The 21,796-nt window shown below is 40.4% G+C and overlaps 2 protein-coding genes across 2 annotated transcripts in view; one reads left to right on the top strand and one right to left on the bottom strand.

Annotated features, from left to right (window-relative positions):
• Positions 1-290: 290 nt before the first annotated feature.
• Positions 291-1,112, top strand: LOC104462297 (histone-lysine N-methyltransferase SETMAR; the record flags this gene model as incomplete). Its single annotated transcript, XM_010074191.1, has 1 exon — positions 291-1,112. A coding segment is annotated over one exon (822 nt), but the record flags the coding sequence as incomplete, so codon positions are not given.
• Positions 1,113-5,043: 3,931 nt separating this feature from the next.
• The window catches only part of SUMF1 (sulfatase modifying factor 1), a 26,836-nt gene continuing 10,083 nt past the window's right edge, over positions 5,044-21,796 (bottom strand). The window contains exons 3-8 of the mRNA XM_010074190.1: positions 17,406-17,488; positions 15,034-15,156; positions 14,261-14,375; positions 13,241-13,354; positions 6,780-6,839; positions 5,044-5,154 (exon numbers count right to left, since the gene is read on the bottom strand). Of these exons, the coding sequence (XP_010072492.1) occupies positions 5,044-5,154; positions 6,780-6,839; positions 13,241-13,354; positions 14,261-14,375; positions 15,034-15,156; positions 17,406-17,488 (606 nt within the window). The remainder of the gene's footprint in view (positions 5,155-6,779; positions 6,840-13,240; positions 13,355-14,260; positions 14,376-15,033; positions 15,157-17,405; positions 17,489-21,796) is intronic.

Here is a 21,796-nt window from a genome sequence, read left to right as displayed (position 1 = left end):
TGACATGTTTTTCCTACTAAGAATTGTTTTTTCTGGCTTGTAGACTATTTTGAGAAATTCAGGCACTGTCAGACTATCAGTTTTTTTCAGTCTATATGGAATATCTGATTTGCATTCTTTAAAATGTTTTAGAAAAGTTAGACTTGTAGTTAGAAGTTTACAGGAAAAATGAAGTGTTCATGATTTCAGTTCAAAGATCAGCTGTTGCCACAGACTTCTTAAAAATTCCGTAGCATCTGTGAAAAGAAGCATTGAACGTGACAAGGATTTGACTCTTGTTCTCTTTGCAGTATAGTCCAGACAATGTGGCTGGAATAGATGGAGACATTGACCCCACTGAAATCACCTTTCCAGGATGTTCTTGTCTTACCAGCTCCTGTGTGGTTCACGTGTGCTCGTGTCTTCGCCACGGTGAAAATTACAACAGTTTGTGCCTCAGGCCTACAGACAAAGAGGAGGAGTACGCCAGACCTATTTTTGAATGCAATGCCATGTGCCAGTGTGGTGAATCCTGCCAAAACAGGGTTGTTCAGAGGGGTTTGCAATTCAGACTTGAGGTATTCAAGACTGAGAAGAAAGGGTGGGGTGTTCGCACACTGGAATTCATCGCTAAAGGAAGATTTGTTTGTGAATATGCTGGTGAAGTTTTAGGCTTCAATGAGGCACGTAGAAGAATTCAAGCCCAGACATCAAAGGATTCAAACTATATCATAGCGGTGAGGGAGCACCTCCATAACGGTCAGATCATGGAGACATTTGTTGACCCCACGTACATTGGTAACATAGGCAGATTCCTGAATCATTCTTGTGAACCGAATTTATTTATGGTTCCAGTTCGAGTTGACTCCATGGTGCCTAAACTGGCACTTTTTGCAGCTACTGATATTTCTGCTGGAGAGGAACTTTCATATGATTATTCTGGAAGATTCCATAATTTACCAATAACCAACAGAGAACAAAAGTCTTTAGAGGAAGATAACAGATTGAGAAAACCTTGCTACTGTGGTTCCCGCACATGTGCTTCCTTCTTACCTTGGGACAGCTCCCTCTTTTCCACACCAGACACTTGTTCGGGGAGCTCTCCAGAGCTTTCAGTCCCTAAGCGCACCTAAAAAATATAATTCTCTCTAGTAGTTAAATTGCAGTTAAAACTCCAATTATGTATTCCACCAGGGAAGCATGTGTGGTTTTGAGTAATAGCTAAAAAACAAGAATTTGCGAATAAGTTCATGCAGCATGCTGGAGCCTGTTTTCAAGGCGGATGGTATGAGAGAGCACTGGCACTTCAAGATGTTCCAAAATTAGTTACTAAGCCAAGCCCGGTGGTTTTTCTTGTTTTCTTCTGAGTGCTTGCTGTATGTTAAAGCAGCTCTCTCAGTTTGTACCTTTCAGACAGAATGAACTTCAACAGTGGTACACAGAAAGGACATGTGGTAACAACAAGAAATGTCACAGAGAACTACAGAAGAGAATGAGACTTTTTACAGTCACGCCCCAGCGTACCATCAGTGGCACAAGCCCCTGGGTTATTTGCTCTGTACCATTTGATCTTTAACTGTATTCATAACCTTTGACAAAACACACACACACAAGGTAGCACATCTTAGGGGGGGATCTGCTGTTCTGCAGACCATCAGCAACTTTTTTTTTATCCCCCTCAATAAAAGATAATTTTGATTTGGACTGGAAAAATTAACCCAGTACTGACAAGGAATAAAGGATGTTTTGTTGTTCTTATTTTGCTATTTGCTAAAAAAAATTCTTGCTTTGTATTTACCTATACTTCCTTGCTAAACAGCAGTGTTAGGTTTTCCCCATTTAATATATATCTTCATGCTTCCATTATGAAGAACTGCTGCTAGGATTTGCATACAGCTGCAGTTTTAGTTTAAGATAAATATTGACATGTGGCTTTTCTTAGGGTCATTAAGTGTCAATTCTGTCAGTACAGAAAGCTTCCAAAGGATTTCAGCTGCTTGTCAAAGGTAATTTACAAGCTGAGTGGCCATTAACTTTACTCCTTACCTGATTAAGGGTGCCTGCTTCTGCAGAAGAGAAGCTCCCCAGACCCCGTAACTCAGAATGCAGGCTGCACTAGATACCAGAGCACAGCTTAGGTTGCAAGAGGCTGTTTAGAGGCTTATCTGGTTTTCTTCCCCCAAAGGGCATTGCGCCAGCCACTTTTAGCCTGCAGGACTGGAGAGCTGGGAGTGGATGATCCAATCTGCTTCCTCTTTCCCTCCTGGAAAAAGTTTCAGGACTAGTTTTATACCAGCTGTATTCCTATTCCTGAAGATTAGATGGGTTTTCAAGATGACAGCACTGTTCGTTAGCTTCCTGTTATGAATATGTACTTGGCATGATTTTGAATAGTTAAGGAAGTGTAGATTCAAAACAAATAACCCCAAAACCCAACCCCCCCAACGCCATTAGCAATATCTAGTCCTTGCATCACCAGCCTTAAACCAGAGAACACAGCCAAGCCTTCTGTCTCTGCGCAATCCTACCCTTCCAGTCCCAGCCAGCTGATGCTGCTTCCAGCGGGTGAACCGAGTATCAATTACCTGGTTAGAAGAAACTTCCACAGCACAGAACAAGAAGAGGGTTTTATACTGTTAAAACAGCCAGCCTTACAAGAACATGAAATAATACACTGTCATTGAGTTCTAAACCACAATCGCAATTGTTAACGACCATTTCCATATAGCACATGCACTGTACTTCAGTGTGCCTTAGCACTACAGCTACCTGGGGGTGTGGAGCAAAACCCTGCTAAAAAGAAAAAAAAAAAAATCCCCTTACAAGAGACTAAAAAAGAAAATAGTCCCTCGTTTCTACCTGCAGTATTTCTGTTCACTTGTTCCTTCGGGTTCTTTTCAGCCTCACCGAGTCCCAGTCTACCAACACAGTTCAGTTTCACAGTGAATCCAATCAAACAGCTCAAAAAAACAGGAGCTCTGTGTAATCCTCCCTTCTCCTCTCTACTCTCAAAGTGCAGTAATGATTATCACTATTGCAATATTCAACACTCACTTGAGCTTGGAGGTTTACTTTCCCATCTGATGAGATATTCAAGGATGTTTAATGAAAAATCTTGTAATAAAACACAGTAACCATTATCCAAACACAAGCAGCATGAATGGGACACATTCCACCCTCTCCAGAAAAGAAAAGAATTTTCCCCACGTGCCACCCGCAACACAAGTATCAACTGATCTACCTGATGGTGTGGCATCATGAAGCTCTTTATATTTAAATAGTCATAAGACTTTTCCAATATATAGAATTGTGTATTTTTACCAAGGATTTTTTCCAGGATAAAAACACAAAACCAGCTCTAGGCAAAATCTTTTCTAAAGTATATTCCTTCTGGAATGGCAGAAAGAAATATAGAATCTTTCCCTCTTAGTAAAATAGATGTATTTAATGCATAGATATTAATTAAACATTTAATGCTGGTAAGACAGTCTTCACTACACAAAATATTTACCATAGCTTTTATCATGCTTATTTGAGTGCTAAGCCATAGTGGTGTATTCTGGAATAATTTTTTTCTGCTTGCTAGAATTACCTTGACCCCCCGCTGGAGGCTGGTGTTTGTTGACAGACTCCCCAGACATTCTCCAGTATCTTCTTTTCAACATGAAACACCAAGTGGAGAAGGTGCTGGCAAGCGATGGATTTGTATTAACCCCAGGTTGTATTAAACCCAAACCCAACTTAATATAGAGAAGACAATGCTGGGAAAAACAGGCATCAATGCCAAAATTTTTGTTAATCCAACATATTTTTCACCTTTAGGTCTCAAAGCAGCTGAGAAGATGGCACAGTTCAATCCCTGTTTTACACACAGGCAGTAAAGGGGCCTGTTAGTGGGCAGCAACACAGCTGCCTGCGACATGTTTGGAAGGACAGTGTTCTGGTGCGCAGCCTCCCACATAGGCAATTCCTTGTTTAGCCTCCACTTAGAGCAAGCAATTGGCTGGCACAGAAATTATTACCAGATACCATGTCCTGGAGAGAGTGACAGTGCAAAATACATTGTGAAAGGCCTGAAATACATTCAGATCTCAAAATGAGGTAGCTCTCGTTATTCCCATTTCCCTCCCTCCTTGCTAAAATTCCTCTCCTTTTAAGTGGGATTTCTTTTTTTTTAAACCAGAGAAAACTGTTTCAAAATTTACCTTATTAGGCCCTAGGGCTCACAGTTATATCTGCCATCTTTACACTTTAATGATCTTTTATTCAAGTGGAATCATTTATCAGCTTCAGTTTCTAATGATGCCATTTTTGCAAGCTGCAAGTCCCCAAAACAAGCCCACACCATGTCCAAGAGAAATTCAAAGGAAATTGACAGTGTTTTTCTAGCAATAAAAGTCTTCATCATAAACAAATGCTTGAAATTTTATTCCAGTATGTACATCACTTCTAATCATCATCATCCTGAGGATTATCATCCCTCAGTTGCAGAAGGCACTTTCTAAAGAGGAGCAATATCTCACCAGAAAAAGCACATTTCTGGACCCGATTTTAAATGCAACAGAAATGTAGTGCAAGGGCTGCACTAACTGCCTGTGTGCATAGCCTGTCTTCCAGTCCTGACCTCTTCTTAACTCATTCAATTTTCTTTTAAAGCTGTCTAGGATTTTACAAAGTCCTTGTTTATTAGATGACAGTGTAGAAATTCAAAATATATAAATAAAACTATTAAATAAAGATCTTTATTAAAGGAGCTATTAATTAACCTTTTAAACACAATCAACATATTTCTGCTCAGTTCTGTGCTGGTTAACTCCATAATTGTCTCGCTAAAACCAACAGAATTCACCGATAAAAAGTTTGGTCAGGATAGAATTCCAGGCCAGGTTCCCCAAGGATAAATACATGAAGGTTCTTCAAGCAATGCTGGGTAGCATTGGATTCTTTTTTTTTTTTAAGCACTAGATTTTTCTACTCTGTGTCATCAGCAAGTGGCACTCCACACATCTCTTCTTCCTTGGGTGAAATTCAGCCCTTCACATCTCAGTGCACCAGCTCACCCGGTCACTGTAGCTCCGGCACAGTGTCTGCTGCACAGCGGAAACCCAGATTTGAAGCAGAGCTGTCAGGAGTGTTTTGACTGCGGGCTGCACAGCGGTATCTATAGCAGTACGACTGGAGAGAAAGAGAGGAAAGAGAACTTCAGAGCACATCCCAGCTTGTGTTTCCTTGGGCAAAAGTTTGTTAGATTAATATGGCAAAACATTTCAAATGCTGTTGGCAAGATCAATGAAGAGATCAGTACAGATTCAGATACAGATCGAAATCACTGCCAGAAATAAGGGAAATCCCACTGTATACAGAGACAAGCTCCATCTGATACAGAAGGCACTGAGTGGCCAAGTGTCTGATGACATGAGTATTGACTAATAATACATCCATGCAGGCTCTGAACCAGACTTCTGGGATGGCTGGGTTAAAAATCAAACACTTCTTCCCTACCCCCTACCCTGCCTTTTTCTGGGGCAGGTGGGAGCAGAGGAGAGCAAGGAGGAGAGGGTAGTTTTTCTTCTTTAAACCCAGATTCCTCCAGGATTCTGGGCACAGATACTAAGCAGTTCAATCCATACAATGGCAAAGGTGGTGACAACCGCTCTATCATCAGAGGAACAGCACCATGAACCACACCATCCCCACACAGGCAGCAGGTCACTGGTATTTATCTCCGTGAGTTAACGGTATCTCTAAGGAGGTGCCAACTTTTGCCCTCAAAGAACAGTGCCCACTGCTGCGATCTCAACAGAACATTGCAGGATTTAGAAGCTGAACTATTTTGAAAATAAAAGTAGCTCCTGAGCGTGCGTGTTAAAAGGTACAAACTTCAGTCTTTGTCAGCTCTGAGGTAGAACAGCAGTAGAACAGACAGATTACTAGGCACCTAATAAAGAGCCCTTGTACTAATAGTATTCAGGGGTTTTTTTTTGTCTTGATACACAGCCTAGTTTTATCACCTACAAAAAAGGCTAGGACAGACTAGAATCTGCACAAGCCTTTAAAATGGGTCACATTATTCATCACTGAAGAGTCTATTCCAGTGTTAATTTAATCAAAACTGCTAATTAACATCTGACATTGATTTCACCTAAGAAGGAAATCAGTGTAGAAAATGGGATCTCACTATGGAAAATTTAATCTAATTATGAGAATGATTTGCCAGCTGCAGGCTTTGAAGGAAAGAAGAACAGGACAGCTTTAATGAAAGAGATCTACAATGAACATTTTTTCAAGGACCGTGTGAACAGAGTTTAAAACATGATTTGTGTCATGAACGGCTATTGCACTGTGGTGGTATCCAGACTTTTCAGAAAGAATTACAAGTCCGCTGTCAACTAAGTTGAAACATTCATCTCCCAGCAATATTTATGCAAACACCTGATACCCTTCCTGAACCAAGAGTCCTTCTAAAACTAAAAATGTCACATCCATACAGCTTACAAGTACTAATCTTACAAGTATCACTCCAGCACTATGATGAAAATAGCATTAGACACATACATCAATTTTAACTTCTACATCTGAAAAACCATACCAGGTAAAGCAGTTTGTTTGTTCATTTGAATTCCAAGCTAACCAAAAAGAATTCCTGAACAACATAAGCTATTGCTCTTCCTTACATTGCTTAAAACCCCTTAACAACCAGCCAGGCTGCTGGGAAACTGTCAGAAGATCATTTCACTGTCAAGTCAGGTACTCTCAGAGGAAAGATGAATATGAAAGTACCACAGGCCTTTCCATATTACCTTATGGCACATATAGGATCCACCCTTCTTCACTCTGTCAGTCCCTGCTGAGGGCCCTTTCTGTGGAGGAGAGGACACTGGTTAGTATTAAAGGAAGAACACTTGTCAATGACAGGGTAAAGGTGAAAACATGCAAGAATAGGGCAATGGGGATAAGGAGCATCCATAAATACTCAAAGTAAACAAGTTTCAGCTGTGTCTGTCTGAACCAGAAAGCTTGAAATAATTATGTTGTAAAAGCCTTGCAGACAGGCGAGAGTAATTGTTCTCATTCCCCACCACTACAAATATTTAACATTGGAGTTGCTGCCAGATGGCCAAGAGTGCCTCCTGCTTTGTTTCTGTACAGCACCTGATAATATGCCTTAAACAGCACAGTGGCAAAGGACCAACGATCTTTGAAAACAGATCAGTTTCTGTAGTTTCGGACATTTCTTAATGAGAGATGAATGCCTCCAAAAGGAACACCAAGCATTCCTACTGTCCTCAGTGCAGTTACACTGTTTGGTGGCCAGCTTCCACGAGGGGCTGTAATGCCCAGTGTTTGGTGCTTATTCTCTCTCCAGTCCAAAACCCAGGCTGAAACACAAGTTAGTGACTGTGCAGCAAGCCATTCTGTATCATCTCCCAGCCACTCCGTATGGAATTTGTGATTATGTGGGATCATGACAGCTAAAGAGGTCTGCAGAAAGCACTGCACTTACCAGCAACAATTTTGTAATTGTGTGTACTTTTGCAGTGTGATGTGGCCGATTTATTTCAAGTGCTTATGAAATTGGCCCTAGAATTGATTTAACGAGGTTATTTCACTACTCTTTTCAATTCCCATTCCAAAGGATGGCCTAATAGTTCAAGGAGAAAGCTGGGCTTCCTTGATAACACTCTTGCTTGCTTTGATGCATATTTATTACGTAAGCAAGCAATTCTCCCTCTTTATTCCTTGTAGCTGGGAAAGTTACTGCTGCACTCATCTAATGCTTAAGAGACTACTGCTGTACTTCATGTTTCCACCATTGATACCAAATATTCTTCCATGCTTTCTACACTCCACGTACATTAAGAAACTACTTTAGGAAGGAACCACAAGAATATCTGTCTTCTAGAAGTGACAAACAGGATCAAAAAAAATAGTGTTTTATTAGTTAACTGGCAAGCCTAGCCTAGAAGTTAGTATTGCCACTAAGAACCCTCTCAAAGCCGTGACATTTGCATGTATTTCTACTTCTGTACATGTTGCACTAGCATGCAGCAAAAATATCTTCTTATCATGTACAAGCCTCCAATAAAGAATTTTTCACTTAACTCAGAGTACAAGCTGTTTCTTTACTGGTTGGTAGGGTGTCTAAATCAAGTCTTATTTCTAGAATAGAATTTCTAGAAACCTTATTAGAATAATTTGTGGAATACAGGCAGAAAAAGGGAGCTGTGATGTGATGCAAATCCCTGCATTTTATGCTAAGACCATTACCTATATCAAAACATACAGGTTACAAGAAAGCCATCAGCCCAGTTTTTAAGAGTTAGGAAAAAATAATTGCTGCAGACTATGTAACTGATATAAAATAGTATCACAAAAAAGTACCAGAATAGGTTAAAAACAGACAACTGCTGAAAAAGAAATTCTGCCAATTATTTTGTCTCCTGTCCAACAGCCAGCCATTTATCCTGGGAGTATCTGAAGGGTGCTGTGCTTTCTGCAAAGCCTTAAGAACAGCACCTTGACCAATATAAATGCTGTCACCAAAGAAAAAATGCACTTCTGTGGTATCTCCTGAATCCAGGATTAATTTATTTTTAAGAAGTAGGTTCCTAAAGAAGGGATTTGACAGGGAAGGGCACCTCTCCAGCTTTTCTCAGTGAGCACTTTAACCAGTTTGGTTACATCTGGTCATTGCACTTTCCTACCCTGTATTGTGGGTTGTCTCCCACCAAGCTCCTGCATTACCAGGGGGGAAGTTCTAGAAGAATCATTACAATACAAGCATTGGTAACACTGAATATAGATCATGGGGACTGTAAGAAAACCCTGAAAGCTGATGCTAATACTACAAAAGCTACTGACTGCATCCACCAAGTTTGACTGCTTTGAGAATCTTCATATCAAAAGTTTACCATACTGAAACTGCAGTTTCACATTTACTGCAAAATTTTGTATGAGAGGCAAAAAAAATTAAATTGTCCCACTACTGCATTTAATACCCTACAAATACTCAAGGAGAACCACACCTACAAGCAGTGTCCGCTCGTTTCCGAGCCAGGGGGCTCCTCCATTGGACAGGCTTACTCCATTTCCAAGGTCTCTGGAAATTGTCTTGACAAAACTTGCATAAAGACGCACTGAGCCCCACTCCAAAATAAGCCACTAATAAGCACAATCAACTCGAACAGCCTGTTAATCTCATTTTAAGGGAAGCCAGGGTAGAGCCAGCCAGAATAAAACTGACTTAAAAAAAGCTACACGAGAACAAGACAAAACAGAGAACAATGGAGCTGTTGAGCAGGATTTCCCATTAAAAATTGTAATGCAAATATGGAGCAGCAATCTTTGCTATTAGCTCCAAAGTAACTTTTATAAACTAAGAGAAGCATGCTAATTTAGGACTAGGTTTATTGTCCAGCCATAAGACTATCGTATGTTTCAGTAGTTATACAGGCATAACATAATGAAGCAGCATGTGGACAAAAGAAAATTGTAATTGCATAAACTCTTTTTATTAACTCCAATATCTTCTGCCGGGCAAAAATTGAGCATCAAAGGGTATTTGGTAACAAAGAACAAGTTAAATTGAACCCTCCAGCTGTTGACGCAGCATTACAGCACTGAAGCGCTTTACCACCTGCAAAAATCTGACACTGTATTCTCCACTAATGGAATCTATTACAAAACATTATCCTCCTCATAGATAATTCTTTACCTGGCAAAGAAGAGGAAGAACATTGTTTGTTCCATTGCTGGAACATAATTTAAACCTAATACCTTAAAGCAGCAAACAACTTGAAAAGCACTTTCAGGTGTCCCAGTTTATTTTTGTTCTTGGTAATTATTTGTGAATGTAAGCTATCAATTATTAAAAATAAAAATCTATGTGCAAAATTCCATACATTCCTTGTGAACAGTCCACAATATACCCAAAATCTCTCCAGTACTAGAAAACTGCTTTGAAGATTTCAGATATTGAACTAAATATGTTAAAAAAACCTTTCACTAAGCTCTGACCCTCAGTTAGAATTCCTAGTCTTTTAGGGAGAAAGAACACATCCTATATATAGGTTATGCTGGCCTGTACTCTGGAGAGACTTAAGAGATTGGCTCTGATAGATGTGGTGGTAATCATTTTTAATGTCTCAAAAGATACTGCAGCCTGGCTATTTTGGGACACCTTTTCATATTATGACATTCAGTTCCATTATTAATCAGAAAAACCCCTTGGAATTCACTTTGAAGTGCTCTGCCTCAGACCCTAGCTTCTCACAGTTAGTTTCCAGCTGGAAAAACCTAAAAGCATCATTGTTAACACCCAATTTTTAAATACTTTCTGAAATGTCTGCAAAATGTTTGTGCTGAATTTAAAAACCTAAGCAAACTCATAGCCACTTAAGACAGCAAAGTCACAGGATGCTTGACTCTCACCATCGCCCTAATTCAACGCGGAAGAACTGCTGCACTGACATTGTAAAGACAAAAGCGTGTCATTGAGCTAAGTCGTTCTAATGAAGGTGCACCACTGCAATACTTGAAAAAAACCAATCCTTTTTTCTTAAGCATTGTACCACAGTAGCTGTAGTTCAGCAAAATACACAATTCTAGCTGGATTTTGTGCAACTTGGACAAAGGCTGACACAGACAGAGAAATATATTTTTCTTTTCAAAGAAAATAAGATGAAGTTAATGAGCACCAATGGCAGGGAATGGATTAGCTGAAAGCTACATTTTGGATGAAGACTCCTGGAGATTCTTTCCATTATCACCACACAACATCCACATAAATTATCCATTTCATGCCTTTCACCTACAAAAGCCAGTCATCTTACAGGAAAAAAAGTCTAAGACTTTGCCAGTGATGACACAGAGCCTTTAAGAGATATAATTTAAACAAAATGCACATAACCTTATGCTCACCTACAGACAAAAACAAACAAAAACCTCTAGAACATATCTAGGTGCAACAGACCCGAGATGTGCGACTTTTAAATTCTATATATACGCACCACCAAAAGTGTTTTTATTCTCCAGACCTGGCCCAGTTACTCTATATTTGTTTCCCAGCATTGCCACTTCTCGCTAGGCAAGATGACTTCAGGAGAGCTGTACCTCGAGGTCACTGTACAAACAAGCTGCCACAACCAAAGGAGCCATCAGACCGACACACAGATGAACAGAACAGGGACAGCTGCACCATGCTCCGAGCTGCCAGACCTGCATTCTCCCCCAGGGACACACATGCTGTTTGAAGGGGTGTGGGCAGGCAAGGGGTCCTTTCCCACTGCCCCAGTTAATGGGGACAGCACATGCAGATACCAGTGCCCAGTTCCAGGCACAGAGGTGAAGCTTCCTTCACTCGTGAGGGACTAAAGCAGAAGCTTCCCTGGTGCAAACCATGGTGACCATGCAGCCTGGAATGGAAAGCTCAAAGCTCAGCCTTGCTCACTCTCCCCCTCCTACCCTGACTGACAAGGCTACAATCAAATCAATCCTCTACCCTGACAAGGGAAAGTTTGGTGGTTTTATTGTTCTTCACTTTCATCCAAATTTACTTTCTGCTAGCTACTCAAGGTTTCATCTTTAGAAATATTGCTCTTAAACTGGCCTTGTTTCCATTCATAAAGTACAGAAAAAAAAATATCCTTAATTGCATATAAAAACTCACCAGAATGGAAACAGAATTACAAGACAGCAGATGTTTCTTTCCTAATGAATCAGTACGCAAACAAGAAAAAAAAAGAGTCTAAAGAATCAGTTTGAATGCAAAGTGTTAAGTTCTGTATAAATTTCAGCTGTATATGGATGCAAGCCGTGAGTCAATGTTGGAAAGAGACAGGTGTGTTTATACATTCAAGACAGAATTCATGCAATCTTGCTTTCCATTATTGCTGAATTACAGAAACTGGCAGAAAATTTTGACTAGCATGAAATATTCAAGTCACATCATATGAATTATTTGTGCAATATGTGAAAAGGGTAGTAGATGGAGATACAACATGGCCAAAGGTCCCAAAGGAGAAGGAGGCTCTTTAGCCATCCACTAAGATTGCCTACCAATTTAAGTTACAGAATAGTGCATCCTATTTTAAAACAAACAGGAAAAAAAAAACCCTACAATCCCAAGTATTTCAGTTACTTGGGAAGACGTCTGCAGTGCCCTGTCCAACACACAGCTGAAGTCACTAGAGAGACTTGTGGAGTCTTACTGGGATACAGGTAACTTGAAATTGGCCAACACGATTGGTCTGGGTGAGGAGGTCTGCAGATGCTCCATCAGTGATGGAACTACTAGGACAGATGTAGAGCAATCTAGACCCCAAGACAAGTCCTAGTTCTCTTGCTAGACACATGGTCCTGGAAAAACAGCAGAATGCCAGCCTCTGCAACGTACAGAACAGCAACAAAAGTTCAGCAAATTCCTTAAGCTACTTCCAATTGCTGACTTCCCAGAAAGGTCTCCGATTATGTCTGGCATACCAAAGAAAGACTATACATCATAAGAGACCACAGCATGGGGATACTCAGATCCTGCAGCAAACAGATAGCTCCTGCCTTGTGAGGTTTTCTCATTACAGATAACTGTGTCTGAACAAAACAGGCTCTGTGAGACCAGAGCAGTGCATTTCTCAGATTTAGTCATCCTGGATAAATGAGAAGGACATGCAATACTAGAACTTGAATCTGCTGAGGGAAACTGCTAGAGAAACCCCACATACAAAGCTTACCCTCTTTCTCTGTGGGCCACAAAGGAGAACAAAGATTAACCTCTCAAAGCCTAGTAAGCTACTTCTCCTCAAACTTCAGCTTTATTGCACATTGAGTTTTAAACAAGCTATTAGAAGCCATAAAGATAACTCATTATTGTTTGTTTTCTACTAGGAGGAAAAAAAAAAGAAAAAATAGTACAACTTGTAGCAACACAAATGAACAAAACACCCCTTCCTTCCTCCTCCTCCTTTTTTTTTTTTTTTCATTCCTGCATTGGCAAATTCTTGGTTTACATAATCTGCTGCCAGTTTGGAAGTACTCAACTACTAACCAGTTGTGAGCACCTGTCCAACAAAAACAAATTAAAAAAATTGCACTACAGCCCTACAATTCCAGTGTTGATGATTTCTGGTGTGATACTTACCAACACAACCCATCCCACCCCAGACACAGCAGAGGTGAGCAAAGAACAGCATGTTTTCAAACAGCAACCAGATCAGAGTAGCAAAAGGGAATTCAGTATTTCATGTGATGCCAATAAAATACTCACAGGGTTATGAACTTCATCTGTTGAATGATGAACAGCCCACCAGTCAGACGTCCATTCCCAGGCATTTCCTACAATGTTGTACAAGCCATATCCATTTGGAGGAAATGCAGTGACCTGTACAAGACATGGAACACAAGTGCCAGTTCTGTAAACCACTCAACATGAAATAAGGTCTTCTATCCTGAAGACCTGTCTGCTGAAGATTTTCATATCTCAACAGCAGACACCAAATTAGTCATGCAGAACCAACACTTTTACATACTCCATTTAAATAAAACAGAATGAACTGTTATCATCCTCAATGTTCTCAGCACCACATTTCCACTACAGCACATGGCATCTTCTCACCGGTTCTGGAGACTGATCGTCTAAAGAGAGGCACTGTTCAACCAACAGACACAGACCTGAGCATAGCATTAGTGATCTGACCTCCATGCGCATGCTTACAACTTCCAGATTCCCCTTCCCAAAGAAAAGCAAGGGTGGCTGTTAACTCATGCATACATAGACTTGTCTACTGATGAAACCTTTTGGACTTAAACTACCATTTAATAATTCATTCACATTTTTGATTGTCTTTAGAATTTCACTCCATTGTTTCCCATACTAGACAGACTCAACCTTTCCAAAAAGGGAAGTTTCATTTCTTTTAAACTACTGCATGATTTTTTGTGCTTCAGGAACATCTACCCAAAAAATTAAAGTTCAAAAAATTGTCATGCCAGAAGTGCAGGCAGAAAGTATTTCAGCATGTGACTATAAACTGACTAGAAAGGGGGAAAAGAGGTCAGTTTAAGAGGAACTAAAAGTTAAAATGAAAGTTATCTTTACTTTTCAATTAGCTTTTACAAAGTGTCCCTTGGTGATACTCAAGCCTGCAGTGAAATATACTGTAACTTCAAAAATCTAAAAGTGAAAGGAATGGAAAACAGCCATGGTCCATTGTGTTGAACACAGACCTCAATTTTAGGAAGATTAAGTTCATTTCCATATGATTAATTCACTTTGAGACACACTTACAGGCGCAGTTCCTTTGTATCCATCTTCTGCAGTGTTATTAGTTGGGAACACTCCCTGCCAGATATTGGCATAATGTTGACCTTTTGGCTGAAGCTTGTTGCCCCATGGGAAAAGTCTATTAAAAAACATACAGAAGAACAGTTGTCAAACACTTTTTTTTTAAATAAAAAAAAGAGACACCTCCCCCCCAAGAACTGTTTGTGTTCCAGTTCCATTTGTACCAACATCAAGCAGGCTTTCAAGGAGAGCAAGGGTTCTAGGAGGACAGTTTCTACACGGAGGGAAAGGCAGCACTGCCCCATGCATAGTCCAGGACACAGGATGGAGAAGACAGAAGCCTATTATTCACTTTGTCTTCGCCTCCTCCCCAAGCCCACAGCCAGATAACATGTGGAGCCAGTGGCCTTACAGCTGTAGTTACTCACGTCTTAGGCTCCTTTGCAACTCTTCCTGCGTTGGCACTAAGGTCCTTTGCTATACCTCTCATGTCCTACAATAGCAGCAGTCCTGTCTCTTGGCATTTTGTCACATCTCCTGCTCTCTTGGGCTCTCTGCATTCTCCTCCCGTCACAGCGTTCAGATTACAATATCCCATTTATGTATTTAGGGAAATTCACTTCACTTGTTCAGAGTAAGTCAGTGTTTTATTTACCACAGATGTACATACTACTCAAGAAAAAGACACCAAGGGTAATAAAAACCCCACACAACTCTTCCTTATCTAGTAAGTACCAGTTTTATACATTTATCAGGGCCACATTTGTGACAGGTACCTATTCTCAAGGCCCCCTCGACAGCTGTATTCCCATTCAGCCTCAGTTGGTAATCGTTTCCCTGCCCATGTGCAGAATGCCACAGCATCATTCCAGGAAACATGAAGAACTGGATGATCCATTCTGGGGAACAAAATAAACAGGACAACATCATCAGCAGAACCAGGCAATCTCACAGCTATACAGCACAAGCACTTCATGAAACTCTTTGAGAGATGGCCACACAGGACTGAGGACATTCACAGTTCAGTTACAATTGGACAAGGGATCCAATTACTTTCACAGAAAATAAGCTATTTAAAGAAAGACAGCAAGATGCTGGAAGGGAAATGCAGCCATCAGAGAAAAACAAGAAAGAGAAAAAGATTAATTTGTCTCATTGTGCTTTTACATAGAGGTCTCTACAGTTAAAGGAACCTGTGGGTTGTGCTTTCTCATGGTCTCACCTCAGAAACCTGCTGCACCCAGAGACAGTGAAGAACTATCAATACACTGGCTTTTGTGGAAACATAGGTGCTCAGAGACTCAAAGGAAGACACCAAAAGCCTGCAGCATTACGACTCCTTGCTTGGCTAGTTTAACAGTATCTTAACAAGAAGCCAGGATTCTCAATAGGAAAATTGACATTGCAATCTAATGGTGAGTGCTCTTTGCTTCCTGGTGTGCTCTGCTCTTAGCTGCAGGTTCTTTCCTCACTGTTAGCTGTGGGGTTTTTGAGGGAGAGGCAAGATGGGGAGTCCTTACTCTTAGCCACATCATCTTTTGCAGTACCCAATCCAGGAAACACTGAACTGCAGACATTTAACAAAAAAGTATTTTTCTGTGGGTGTTTCAAGCAGGTCCACAGTTTAAACAAAAGCTCTCATCTTTCCTTTGGTTTGGTTCCAGGATTTCCCTTACAATTCTAGTCTCTTTTTCCAGGAAAAAAAAAAAAGAAAAAAAGAAAGAAATAAACAAATGCATATTCAAAAAAAAAGAAAAAAAGAAAAAAAGAAACAAATGCATATTTATTCTTCCCATCCAAGCCTCTAATAGACCAAGATACTTCCAGAGCTGAGGGCACTGGTCCAGAAGACAGATGCAGAGGACTTCCTATTGACTTGTCTTTCCTGCCTCCTATAACTAGCCAGCATATGCCTGTTGGCCCACTGGGCTACTTCCACATGGCAAGTTCCCCAGCAGTTGTACTAGGCTGGGTTTGCACCATACTAGATACATGACTAGATTTGCATGGCAGGTTTCCAACTCTTATCTGCTGACTGTGACCTAAATTTCTGTCTCCCCCTAACAACGCCTCCTGATATTATCTCTATTTTTGCCTCAGATAATTCTTTCATTGCCCTTGGAGAACAGACAGCGGACTTGTTACTAAGCAGTTCAGCCATCAGATGTTACACTAACATAGCCCTGTCCTTAAAGGACTCAAAAACAGTCAGCATCTACTAGATCCAGGCTAGAGAATCTGACTTTACATCAAACAGCAGTTTTGAAACTTTAACTAGTTGATAAAGGCAGCTAATGCCAACTCCATTGGCACTTGCCTAGCAAGGGAAAGACTTGCAATGTAAGAGGTCCCAAATGAAGACAGTCACATCCAGGCAAGTGTACAGCAATATATGTAAGTGAACAATAGCTTTCAACATGTGCAGCCCAGGGCTAGTTCTGCAGTATCCATGAAAAGCACCTGAGAATAATGAAGCCTTTTGATTTTCTAGGCATAAAATTCATTCCACTTCTGAATGGAGATTGCATAAAGCCATGGATCAGCAAGTTCCAGGGTTCATGCTAGCAAAGCATGGCACTAACTATAGGCTGTTAAGAAAATGTACAGTTTTCTAAAGCATATAGAGCTTCTAGATAGTCACAACTGATTTTTTGCAATAATTGGCCCACAAGGTCAGAATACATTAAAAAGCACAAAACTCTCCAGTCATGTGCTGCCAGAGAGATAGGCCTCCAAATCCCAGATGGAGGACATGCTACAGGGACTCCCAGTGTACACATGCAGCTGGTATTTAGTCTTCCTCTCCAAAACCAGATCTTCACTGAATGGTCTAAAGTTACTGACCCTCTCAAGAGGGGTTTCACTGCTGATATATAAATGAGAATAAAAAACGCACTGAAGCACATTTCAGTATCATCTTTTTTTCCCTTGGGTGAAAAGTGCTTATAAACCTTTATGAAATAGTACTACATCATTGACCAACTGAATATTGCATGCAACACACTAGAAGATATGAAAACAGTCGCAGAAGCAGCAGCAAGCAGGTTACTAATTAAAAACCCTTTCTTGCACCTCCATTCCCAGTGAAAGTTTACAGGTATGTTTACAAGCACTGTGTGTTATCACTGAAGGGCCATTTAGTGCTTACCTGTTGGAGATACTAGAGTCAGGGCCCTCAGGGTGCTTCCAGTTGGCTCCCTTCACAGGCAACCACCAGGGAGCAGCGGCAACCTGAAAAGGGACAAGGGCCAGGGAAGAGTTAATTTCCCAGATAAAGGCTATTCTGAAAAACTAAGTGACAACAGGCTACAAAGCTTTTGCTCACAGCTCCTGGTTCTGCCTGCAACCAATTGACCCATTATGTTCCAGATCATCTCTGATGAACCAACACAATAACTTGATCCACATTATAATACTGCCAGCTAGGGAACAGCACAATGAAAACACCACCCAAAAACCAAGAGAGGGAGACCAAATCCCAGCCATACTTTTCTGAAATCCTGCCCTCCATCTCTCTCTCCTTCCCTTCTACATTTTCTCACCAGCAGGCCTGATACAAGGCAGTTTATTCTCTTTGAAAGCACAGCCTTCAGCACACTACCTGTGGTGGACCACTGCCCTCTCAGACGTTCAAGTATAGCTCTTCACCTCTGGAAACATATGCCAAGAACACTCAGATGGTACTGGGACAGAAGATGTTATCTGGAACATTACGGTTTTACTCTATTACTTTACAACAGTATGCCCACAGTGCAGTTAAACCAGCTAACCTCCTGGCTGACTTCAGTCTGACACATTCTGCAGAGACAATGAAAGAGGCAGTTTTGGCTTAAAGAGAATTTTCATCCCAATTATTTGCTCCCTAGACTCTGTGTTTTGGAATAACTAAAAAAAAAAATCCTGATGACATCCTTTAACGAGGGTCAAAACACACACTTTGGAACACATTTGCTTTCCAGTTAATTAACTCAGTAAGCTGATTTTAAATTATTTGCTACCAGCTTCCAGAAGGTGGAGGCACAAGAGCCACTGAAATCAAGCGAAGCCTTTCTTTCCCCCCAGTTGGTTTGCTGAGCAACATCAAGATCGCAGACAAAATACCACGTAACAATGCAGACATCAAGTACTTCTCTCTAACCAAAAGTCTCAAATTCGGTTCTGCAATGCCAAGGAATATTCCTGGAATCATTCATTACAGATTTCTTCTATTAAGCTTACTTCAAAGCTGAGAAGGTCAGTGCACAGTACATTTAACTATTCTACTCTGATTCACATTCACTTAGAAATACTTATCATAATACGTAGTCCTTTCAGAAAATTGAGGCAAAAAAGAACACTTTCACTGACCATCAGTAGTGTTTTTTTCCAGCAGCTTGAGCGCTTGCTTCGAAAATACTCCCTATTACAGAGATAATTTCCATAATGAACAAAAATAAAGTAAATAAGCCTCCAGTGTTTTAGGAGCTGAACAACCTACCAGATGGTTAGCCCTAGACCCAGGAGATCCAGATGCTCATCTAACAGTGCCCTGTAGAAAAACCTTCAGCAGCTTCTGCCCTCTCTACTGCTCCTCAACTCTCCCTGCTCTAGAGATGGCAAAGCGAAGACAGAGAGTATTTATTTCTCTTCATCATGCTGCTAAACCAACTCTCCAAAGTGTTACACACACAGGTAGTAATTGTGCCAAGAGTGTTATCCTTTAACTCACTCTAACTTTCACAGTAAAGTCCAGAAGTCACTGGAACCTGGTACACAGGAGACAGAGCATCAGCCTGGTCAAAATTTAACAGCAACTTCTAGGATGAAGCTGCATCTTTCAGCAATGATGAGCATTTAACAAATAATTACATGTGTGTGAGAGGAAAAATTATCTATGGCAAATGTACGTTAAGAAACACTCTCGTCCAAACTACACATCAATTCCTCATTTGAATGTTTCAGTAAGAAAATAAACTGAAGAGTCTAAGAAATAGCATTGCTTCTAATACACAAAGACATTATTATATTTTTAAAGTATATGATCAATCTGTGCTGTAACAGCTCCCATGACAGCTTTTCACTCTTATCCCATCATCACATACAGATTTCGCCTACAGCATGTATCTGGGTACCTTACCTAAAAAGCTCATTGTAAATCAATAGCTAGCCTGGACTAAAGCTGCAGATTTGTTGGCTTAAGCTCAGCTGAAGAGCCCACAGCTCTTTGTGAGCTCTTGGCAAGAGTGCGTGAATCCCTAAACATGCTGCAGGACTCTTCCACACTGGGAAGCCATCCACACACAGGTTTTTGACCCTCTCTCTTCCAAAGCAAGTGAAGAAAAGACATCCGTGTTAAGCACAAAAGAAAAAGATGCTCTCAGCAGCTTGCTGATGACCGAGACATTCTGTCCGTGCGCTCTCCATCTAAATGGGACCCTCCAGGCATACTACAAAAGTAATGACATTTCTTAAAGTTCCTGCTTGCTCATCTCCCTAGTGTGACAAGCACAGAAATAACAACACCAACCACATAATTCTGGCTCAGTATCTAACAAAGCTAACGACAAGTCTTGCCACAAGCAGAGCCCCTGCCCTTTTCCAAAAAGCAAGAGAAGTATTTCATCTCTTACTAGAAACTACAGCTCTGTTACTGAGCATTCAAACCCAAAGATGGGATCTTCATTCTGAGGTACTCCACTCAACTCTCATAGCACTAAAGCTTCAGAATGACCAAGCTACTGAAGAGATACTGACAGACACAGTCAATAGGTTTTAAACTAGTCTGATTTAACCAATTCATTGTATATTTTGAGCTTTAACATTTAATCTATACTCAAGATAGGACAGAAACCCAAAGTTAAAATTTTACAGCTCTTTAAGGAAAATAAGAGAGCTGCAGTACCAATTTGCTAGAGGTTCTCCATGAATCTGAAAGATCACGAGTAAGTTTTCATTCTGATAGTTTCTAAGCACAACACATTTTTATAAATTAAACTGCTGGTTTTTGGATTAAAAAAAAAAATCTCTGCAGGAGACTGCAAAGACTTACACTTTAGAAGACTTCAATTTTGGAAAACATTTTTGTTATGCAAAAGAAAAAGCAGATGCTTTCAATCAGAATGGTTTATTTTAAACCAAGAAAAATATAGTCTCTCCACATGAGAGCACTACGTGTGCATGTCTTCTTTTTTGAACTGAACACCAAATGGCTGCCAGTCTTTGCAGAACACCCAGATCTTCAGAGAAGTTACACATACAGTACTAGGACAGTGGTAACAGTGATAGACTATGTACAGCCTTCAATAATTAATTGGAAACTAATCTAAGTCAGTCACTGACACCCGTGAGCACGCACCACGATGCTCCTTCCACAAGAGAAAGTCATGTACCTGAAATCTACAGCCCTTTCAAAAAACTTCTCAGAAGTCTTTAAAGCTTTAATTGCTCTAAATCTAATTAGTAGAAGAGCTAATTAGACAGAGATATTACAACATCACAGTTAATACAGCAAAGCCCTCCCTTGCCACTAATGAGCTTAGTTACTTTCATAATGCTTAACGCTCTCATGCTTCACTCTGAGGCATGTGTTCTGTGGACTGGCAACAGATTCAATTCGTAAAAATAGCAGCACATGCTGCTGAATAGATCTTGAAGAGACACAGAATTAGAGGACAACCTCTCCTTCATTTTGATTAACTCTTTACAGAATAGCCTAGCATTTGTAACAGAACTGGTTAAACAGAACTGCCCTGCGAAGGTTACACAACTGCCTCGATGCACAGGGAAATGCAGTTCCAAGAGCACAGTGCATTTTGGAGGCAGAGATGCTCAGTGCTTGTTTTGGTCTGATCCAGCTGTAAACTTGGATTATCCAGCTCTCTGCTCTAGGATTAAACTTTAAGAACTCACTGTTCTGCTTATCGCACACTCATAGCATTGTGAGGAAAAGAGAACTTGATATAACTGGGAAGATATACTAACAGTTAATTCCGACCTACAAGTTTTCCACTTGAATGAAGCCATTTGCAGAACTGAAGCCTACACTCCCACTATCAGCTTGCATAAAATTCAGAGGTTTAAGTATTCAATTTTCTTTTCAAAGTAGGCTGGGATATCCCAACTCTAATTGCTCCATTAACTCATGATTTCAAGATTTTTAGACTACTTTACCATTATCTTGAAGAAAATTCCTTCCTAAGTATACACAGAAAAAAATAAAGGGGGGAACATCAGGAAAGTCAGTTTTACCATCAGCATTACACTGTTACTGGTACTGCAAAAGCAGCAGGGGACTACCCCTAAAAACACACCCAAAACCCCCCGAAAAACCCAGCAAACAACCATGAACACATTTGTACCTAACATAGCACTGGCCACATTAGGAAAAAAGCAACCCTCCACTTTAGCTCTACATTTCAAATTCAAATCACATTTATGTATTAGAAAAAACTACCAAAAATAAACTCAACTGAGTAGCTAATCTTGGCTCTAATTCCATTCCTAACATGCAGCAAGTCACTTGAAATAACAAAGCTGTAGATTTTAACCTTAAGTCAGGCA

The sequence above is a fragment of the Pterocles gutturalis genome, unplaced genomic scaffold (genome assembly GCF_000699245.1).
Source record: "Pterocles gutturalis isolate BGI_N339 unplaced genomic scaffold, ASM69924v1 scaffold10442, whole genome shotgun sequence".
Lineage (NCBI taxonomy): Eukaryota > Metazoa > Chordata > Aves > Pterocliformes > Pteroclidae > Pterocles > Pterocles gutturalis.
The sequence above is the reverse complement of the archived record's forward strand: the minus strand, read 5'-3'. Positions and strand labels throughout refer to the sequence as shown.